Genomic DNA, 8,965 nt, shown 5'->3' on the forward strand with positions numbered 1-8,965 from the left:
TGGTAGGAAGTCTAATGTATCTGACAGTGACACGGCCAGATCTGATGTATGTTGTGTGTTTGGTATCTCGTTTTATGGCAAGACCAAAAGAAGATCACCTTAACGCAGTCAAAAGAATACTTAGATATTTGAAGGGAACACTGGATTTTGGTTTATTTTATGAGAGGCAATCCAATCTAGAGCTGAAGGCATTTACCGATAGCAACTATGCAGGAGATACAGATGACAGAAGAAGTACATCAGGCTTTGTCTTCTTACTAAACAAAGCTGCTATATGTTGGAGTTCAAGAAAACAACCCATTGTTACTTTATCGTCAACCGAAGCCGAGTATGTGGCGGCTACTGAAGGTGCTTGTCATTGTGTGTGGTTAAAAGGCCTCTTGGAGCAGCTGAGTGACAAAGAATATGGTACAATAGAGATCTTTTGCGATAACAGCTCGACGATCAAGTTATCAAAAAATCCTGTGATGCATAGAAGAACCAAACATATTGACGTGAGGTACCATTACCTRCGTGATCTCACAAATCAAGGAGTTATTAAGCTGGTTTCTTGTGGAACAAAAGAGCAGGTTGCWGATATCATGACAAAGCCAGTGAAGTTGGAGACGTTTGTCAGGTTACGCGGTTTACTTGGTGTACARGCTCAAGAAARTTAAACTAGATGTTTGACAAGCATTTTAGTTTAAGGGGAGGAATTATTGAAGTGTTTTGAAGTGGTCAGTTAGTTTTGCTGAATAAAAGGTCTTCTACCTGTTTTGTAGGGGATATTTATTTTGAATTGGTATCAGATGTATAGACTTAGTCATCTGATTTTGCTCCTGATTTTCTGTTTCACGTTTGCTTTGTAGGCTATATATAGCCATCATTTCTATTAAATAAAGTGAGGACTTCCACTTTACTTTACTCTGTTTTATCAGAACTGACAACCATTTAATTAGCTTGCTTTAAGGCATGATGTTCTAGTTTAAAAATGTGATGATGTAAGAGATGAAATATGAGAACTTCATGAAGCACAACTTGTTGGAATTTTGTCACGGGATTTGATCCCACATAGGTAGGAAAGAGATACTAAGTGGCTACGTATGTGCAAAATCTTCACGATGCCTACAAAGTTGGGATGTTATATATATATATATATATATATATATATATAAACTCGAAAGCGGCCCATAAGTTTAACATTTAAACAAGGAATTGTTGTACCCACTGATCAAAACCAGAGAGTTTTACTTATGGACTAGGTACACTAATAATTCCATGAATCGTAAGCACCAAAATGGAGAAGGTTTGTTCTTAATGTAGCTAATCCTAGTTTCTTGAATCTAAAGCAGTCAAGTGAGACTTTTATGTGAAATAAGGGTTCTGTAAAAGAAGTTATTAAGGTCCCTATGTTGTTCTAAAAGCATTATTATAGTGGGGATAGGCAACAATTCATGTGGCATCAGAATACGTCGGTATGCTGTCTGAAGAATCAACACTGGTTTAGAAATAATGATGTGAATGAAAATCCCAACTTGGCAAACAAGATCCAACTCAGGCTTCCATAGGAAAATTAAAATCACAACATTAAAGGCAATGTTCCCTTGGATTGAGTAAGTGGTATATATACTATTCAGGCTTTAATACAAGTCTTGTACATGTTCAGTTATTCAAACATTTATAGAGAAAAAATGGAGAAATTCTGGACTAAACTGCATGGTCTCTAAATAGGAATGGGTGCCTCTTAAAAAGAGGGGAGCAGATATGCTCTTTACAGATGCTAATCCTCATATGAATTGTCAGATACTAGATGGTCCTCCCTATCTTTTTATTTTTTTTAAACTTAATTTAATCACATATTTTTACCTGATATCTATTCTACACTCTTGGAAACATGAAAAATGCACCCTCTTAATTTTAAAAAAATTGTACGATTTTTATTTCCATACTTTTGTTTGTCTGCTCGCCATTCCAAGCTTTCACTGATATATGATATATAATTGAATTGCTACTCATAGAAATCACTCATTTGGCTTGTTTTATTTGAAATCAGTTTGCTGTAGACTTGTTTTTGAACAGTGTTCTATTTTGATAGATGTGAAAAGTAGGAATGAAACCTGAATGCTGATTTTGTGATGACTAAAAAAGAATTAGGATGGGTAAAAGTTTCTATTGAAACAGCATAACAAATTTAGGAGAAAATTAAATATATTACGATGTTCTCTTCATCTGTATCAGAAACACGGTGGAATGCATGCAGAGAATGTGGCAACTCCAGAGGGGGAATGGGATCGCAAGACCCTTCTTCTGTGGTAGTTTTCGTCCGCATAAGAATGTGCCAACTGGATTTTGGAGAACAAGAGTTAAGAGTAATGTCAGGAAAACACAATACTAGTAACAAGAAATGAAGCTCAGTCATTTTTCAAATCTTTAGTAAGGAAAAGGCATGAAAATCTAGTAAATCAATTGTCTATCCATCCCTAAAGACAATGCAAAATTTACACCAAAAGTTGCTATAGCAATGAATAGTAGCACATAAGCAACTCTCACCGTTCATAATTCATGACATGACCATGCAACATGCGCATGGTACCGTATTTGAAGTCGAAGAAAACTTAAATGCCATAAATTCAAAGTAGAAGACTTCTCTCTATCTTTTTTTACTAAATTCATGAAATAATAAAATTCAAAAGTTTAAACCCAAATGCACTAATCACTAAACCTTAAACTAGGTTAGGATAGTCTATTATCTATTAAAAGTTAACTGAGAAAGTAGGGATAATCTGAAGTCCATTACCTGTCTACCTCCATTTCTTTTGCTTTCTTTACTTGTTCCAGGAATTGCAGAACAGTTTCGCTATCAGTACTTGGATTCCTTCTCCCCTGAAAGTCAGAACTTGATTTTACAATAAGTATACTGATATAGAGACGCTAGCAAGAACAACCAAAGACCAGCTCAAAATTGAAAAAGGGCACAAACAGGAAGTCCTGCGACTTTCCCAGCGACTGAAGTCGCTAGAAAAGCCGCCCAAGTCACTAAAGCCAAGAATAGGAGAGACAGAGTCTTATGCGACTCTTCCCATGGCTAAAGCGGCGGCGCTATCCACCTAACTCAGTGTGTGAATTCCAGCGAGTAACCGAGGGGCTACTCGCCCGCTTCTGATCTTTCCTTGGCGGACCCAAGTTCCATTCAAGCTATTAATTTTTATTGTTTTAATAAGTTTCCTATTTAGTCTACAATTATTTCAACTTAAACATATAAATAGGATTTAATATTTCGTTGTTATTCAAATTATCCATTATTAATAAATTCTCTTTTGAGAGTATTTCCTGAGTTTTGAGTTTCACATATGTAATTCTTAAATCCAAAATGGGATTTAGACATTTGTCGAACCTTCCGCAGTTCCTACTGCATCATATACAAAGATCAATTGGAATTAATTAATATAAACCCATCATCACGACAACCTATAAGGCACACGGTACCCAAACTGCATAGCTGCCTGTACTCATAGGAAGGTTACTTTCAAAGAATAGGGCTGTGAAATGGAGTAACATCTAAGCTTCGGAAGAAGGTTACTTTGATTAACTAACTTCAATAAACATCGTATAGTACTGGTTTCGCCCAATTTACCAAGGAATATTTTGGTTGCTTCTGCCAGATCGCTTACTGCTAGGTCGAGTCGGATGTCAGCCTGTGGAGGCACCATTTGTGACTATTGGACAAATGACCTTTTTTTGTAGATAGAATCTTCAATGAGTAGAAACAAGCAACCTTACTAAGCTAAGAAAGGTGATCATGAGCGAATTTGCATGATGTTGCACCCATCAAGTATGGAAAGTTTCCTTCCGTTCAATTTCTAAAAAAAATAGGGATGGTGCATTGCATGTTCCTTGATTACCTGAAAATTTTACAAAATAATTATATACAGTTTACCGAAGAATAGGATACTCCTGACAGTTTCTGAAATTGTTGTAGAACCCAAAAATTTACCACACTCATTGTGTTATTTGCATGACAAGGTGAAAAAGAGTGAAGCACAGAAACTACATTATGACATAAATTTGTATCTCTGTTGGCCAGTTGTATGTTTCATAGGCAAGGATAAGATATGTAAGTCCATTTTTCCACTACCTAAATGTCATGGTTTATAAATTATACTTACCCAGCCAAATGCAAATGGGACATTATTTCCTGTTCCTAAAGACATCGTCGCAATTGGTGGTGGAGGAGATAATTGCAGATCACTCACAACTCCAAGCAACCAGGCAGCGGTTCCATCTCCTCCAGCAACCTGATGAACTACTTCCATGTCAGCATTATGCATTTGAAACATATGACAAAAATGGCATTGACATAACACAACTTCATGTAAGAATCCTCAGTCCAAAGTTAAACTTATGCCCAATCATTGCTAGTCAACTCACAATTATTCTTAACCGTGCCTGTATCAAAGGAGCTAATTCATCTCCATTGAGTTTGAGATTTTCAAGATGGTGGTACAGTCTGCGTAAAACGTCATCAGGAGCCTCTTCTTCTAAATTAAAAACCTTGTAGGTAAAACATACGTCAGATTTGGTATAAAACAACCTTGAATTCGATTAGTCAATCAAATGCCACAATACCTGATTCTGACCAAGGATGGAACGGTACGTGACAATAAGTTCACCACCCAACTGACCACCACTCTTAGGGTTGATAAATACTATTGTAGGATATGCTGGTGCAACAGAAAGAGCTTCAACCTTTCCACCCGGAACAAGCATGTAATCAGGAATGTGCAAATCACGTAAAAGATTGTCAGAAGAGGATTTTAACTTATCCATGCTGGAACCAACTGCAGGTAACATTCATAAGCAAAAATTAAGAGATTTAATCAATAATATGAAACAGCCCTAGAAATATAATGCAGAAACTATATAACCACGAGGACTCTGAGGCACATAGTTAACATTCTTAGTGTTCGCATCTAAAGGGTGACCAACAGAAGTCCATGCAGAAATGAACTAGAGTGAGAATACTGATACTTTTATGCAGTGAGACATACCCTTTATCAAATGGATTGCGGTCGAACTCAATGGTCATTACCACATTGTGCAGACAGCCGGTTACACCCTAAACAACCCAAGTCAACTATCAAGTTAATTGTCATATAATCCTTAAGTAACTTTTCAAAACACGAGTGCCAATTGCATTTAAAAGAATTACTACAAATTATAGAAAACCTATCAATGGTAATCAAACATTTAAGGTACATAAAAACCGATTCAAGACTATCTAAACATTACTACACGATCCTACCAACTAAAAACTGCAAAAACTATCTTTGAGATCATCAATGTATTGATATGAACTTGCTACAAATCTAACACCAACATCATTCAATACGTTAGTAGTTGTTATAAATTGAAATGTAGTCGACCATTTTTTGTTAGATATTTAAAATTCAAAGAAATCATATCAATGTTGAACAAATTTTGCAGGAAACAGAAAGATCATCAATCGTGAAGTTGATGGAAGAACAGTTCCTGACATTGTACTGAAGCTTCTAATGATCGATGTGCCAAGGATTCTTCATTAACATCGTCCAAATTATAAATTAAAACATATAGTCACAATTGAGCTCGATTTAAACCACCAAATCACATCAAAACGATCAAAAAAAACCATCAACAAAGACAATAATAACACGTAACATTGATCCAAAATAAAAGTATCCATTAATGTGCGTATTCCGAGAAGAACTCCGGTTTCAGAATATGGCCAACATACCTTGTGAGCTTTACCGGCTGAAGATAATTTCAGATCCGAAAATATTATGGAACATTGAAACAAGAAAATAAGGCGTTGTAACTGGAAAGTCGTTAATAATCGTTTGAGTTCTCAAGGATCATACATGGCTGTCATGGCAACTCTTCCTTCTCCGAGATAGAAGATTCAGCAAATTAGAATGAATTACAAAAAGAGCCCCTGAACTATTGTAAAACCTACAAATTTAGTCCACCAATTACATTTTTTTGCACTATTGATCCCAAATATCCAATTCTTTTTTCAGAATTGATCTTTTACAATCGAGAACGTAAGATGTAATGATGTGATAATTTACTAGTTGCTTAAAGAGAACGAATCATCAAGTCCATTGTTAAAGATAGTAACAAAAGCGTCCATTTGTTTAGCCGGAAGCGACAAACCGATTTCAAAATCTTCCGGCGATTCCTTGCCAGCGTTAAGTGAAATTGAGCCATTGCAATCTATCGATATTGTCTCATATTTTTTCGGCTTTCCCCACCCGAAATCGACGTCGTAAATCTTCAACTTTGGAGTTCCCGCAACCCCAATCTTGGTCGAAATCTTTTCCGGTGTTATAAATAACATTTCATAGCATAATTCGGCTTTCTTTAGCACTCCCTCCTTATTCTTAACTGTTTCACTTATAGCCTTTCCTAACGATTCAACAGCGATAAGAAATCCCTTGTTGCCCGATAACATCATGCTCTTTGTAATCGCGGTGCAAGGCCCTACGCAATTACCGAAATAGGTTTCGGGAACCGGTGGATCCATACGACTCCTCAAATTCGCTTGGCAAACAAAACGTTCCAACTCGTCTTCACTCTTTCTTTCATGGATTTCGGTGCGTGATTTTGCGATGCAACTCCATATGTAAGCACACGCTACGGAAAAAGATGATATGTATCCTAACGTCGGGAGTTCTGCCAAAACCCATTTCTTGAACAAATTGATTTTTTCTTTGGTCAAGATAAACGTGGCTCGTACTTTAGAAGGCAGGTCAACAAGCTCCGGAGGTTGAAACTCCTGATTAAGAGTTTCAACCCCACGCTGATTCATAAAAATCTCGTCTAAAGAGTCAGGGTATTTGATCGGTCTATCATAAGACGGCAAACACCCTTTAGCCAATAATAACTCATCTGTACCATGTCTAGCCATCGAAGTCCACGCCTTCAAGAAATCGTATTTGGTGCTTGCATCACAAAGCACGTGGTGATTCGTGATCCCGATCGAGATACCTCGGTTCTCGAAAAACGTCACTTGCACTGCGAATAACGGGATCGCCAAAAAGTTGGATACTTTAGCGACACGACCTAGTGGAGGTACAAGAGGATAAAACTTGTCACATGCTCGAGGGTGGTTTCCTACAAGATCGTCGAAATCAAGACCACTTTCGGCAATCCTTAGCACCACCGAATCGCCTTCAACGTGACGAATTTCGGGTTTTTTTGGGACATTGGAATGGTTTGAATCAGTAAACACGATTAAGTTGCTTGCAAATGGGAAATAGTGTTGAAGAGTGATGGATAATGAGTGTCTAATAATGGGAACAATTGTTTGGATGAAATGAGGTTTAGGGTGTGGCAATTCATAAAAGAAAAGCTGGTGAATCGGAAAGTGGAGCAGCCACATAATGTCGAAGAAAGTAAGCGGCAGTGTCCTCTCGCCGACGGTAGCCGGCGGCGGAGAGATTCGGCAATCTTCAAGAACAGTCAACATATCGGTGGTGGATGGCGTCATTTGCATTATTCTTTTGAAAACCAAATGCTATTTGTCTATCGTTTACTAGAATAACTACAAAATATATAATTAATAAGACCCACTTGTGAGTGGAATTTTGAATTGAAAGAGACGTCGTGAAATTGACATGTCCCGATACAATGTACACTACCAAAATGACAGTCTTTTCCGGCGGACAAATTCGCCGGAAATCCGCCGGAAATTGGGTTTTTCGGCAGATTTCCGGTGGATTTGTCCGCCGGAAAAGAGGACACTGGTGATTTATTTTCCGTCGAGTTTTCTGGCGGATTCTTTACTTTTCCGGCGGATTTCGGCCGCCGGAAATCTTTCGCCAGAAATTGTTGGAAGTCAATAAAATGTTGACTTTTTAGTGTCCGCCGAAAATCCGCCGATAATTTGCCGGAAATTTACCGCCGACGGAAATGCTCAGTTTTCTAGTAGTGGTATGTCCAAAAGCACGTTCGTGATTACAATAATTGAGGCCTGCTACAAATCTAAGTCGTTCAATCCAGTTTGTTCAACTTCACCCACTATCTAACTATATTATAAAGCATTTGACAAAAAAAATTAAAAACTATATTTTATGCATGAAGTACTATTTATTGATGTATATTACTTAAAATTCAAGAGTACAAATAATTTTGCGTAAGTACAACTTAGTAAAGCTTCATTTTTAAATTCGTATAACTAACTGCAGATAAACATAATTAAATACATGATAAACATCTATTTTAAATATAGAAAATCTAAAATATAATTAAGATAATCATTGAGTTCTAACATAATGTTTAATTATTATCTTTATAAAAAATTATATTATTAAATAAAAAATAATTACCTTATTATTAAATTTAAATTGAATTATAATAAAAAATTGAATTAAAAAACTTATACCAAAAAAACGAGAACTATTAAATAGTTGATTTGATACTAATATTGATTTTTTTTTCAAAATTTTATGTTATCTTCAAATTTATATTTCATTCAAAAATAAAAAACATTATCGATTTCTCAAAACTATATAAAACGTATTATATTGATAGAGATGAAGAATAAAAACTAAACATTAAAATCGAGATTTATCTCGCTGCATTGCACGAGTACTCTTCTAGTCGTTATTTAATAGTTTCGGGTTAAGTGTTAGGTTGGTTATGCCACAAATGCGAAACTATCACGTGATTTCTATGGTCCTAAAGTAGAAATCCATGAGCACAACAGATCCGATAACAAATACAAATAAAAATATCTAGATGTTCTACAACATGCTCCAATGAAGATATACAACATATTACTTGCAACATGCTCCACTAGAACTTAGCCTACATACACAATGTTTGTATAAATGTAAAAACAATAATCTTATATGTATAATCTATACTATATTATAATACATTTGACTAAAACTCTTAAAAACTCTTAAAACTCTTAAAACTCTTAAAACTCTTAAAAACTCTTAAA

At 36.0% G+C, this 8,965-nt stretch overlaps 2 protein-coding genes across 2 annotated transcripts in view; both read right to left on the bottom strand.

Moving 5' to 3' along the window:
• Positions 1 to 4,806, bottom strand: part of LOC112525033 (diacylglycerol kinase 5-like) — a 15,088-nt gene extending 10,282 nt beyond the window's left edge. The window contains exons 1-5 of the mRNA XM_025134975.1: positions 4,606 to 4,806; positions 4,408 to 4,530; positions 4,146 to 4,274; positions 2,777 to 2,862; positions 2,195 to 2,321 (exon numbers count right to left, since the gene is read on the bottom strand). Coding sequence (XP_024990743.1) covers positions 2,195 to 2,321; positions 2,777 to 2,862; positions 4,146 to 4,274; positions 4,408 to 4,530; positions 4,606 to 4,806 — 666 coding nt within the window. The remainder of the gene's footprint in view (positions 1 to 2,194; positions 2,322 to 2,776; positions 2,863 to 4,145; positions 4,275 to 4,407; positions 4,531 to 4,605) is intronic.
• An 849-nt stretch (positions 4,807 to 5,655) lies between these two features.
• Positions 5,656 to 7,499, bottom strand: LOC112525173 (malonyl-coenzyme A:anthocyanin 3-O-glucoside-6''-O-malonyltransferase-like). The gene has a single exon (XM_025135173.1). The coding sequence runs from the start codon at positions 7,484 to 7,486 to the stop codon at positions 6,086 to 6,088; it is 1,401 nt and encodes a 466-aa protein (XP_024990941.1). The 5' UTR covers positions 7,487 to 7,499; the 3' UTR covers positions 5,656 to 6,085.
• Positions 7,500 to 8,965: the final 1,466 nt, after the last annotated feature.

Source organism: Cynara cardunculus, assembly GCF_001531365.2.
Source record: "Cynara cardunculus var. scolymus isolate 2C chromosome LG 13, CcrdV1, whole genome shotgun sequence".
In the NCBI taxonomy this organism is placed as follows: Eukaryota; Viridiplantae; Streptophyta; class Magnoliopsida; order Asterales; family Asteraceae; genus Cynara; species Cynara cardunculus.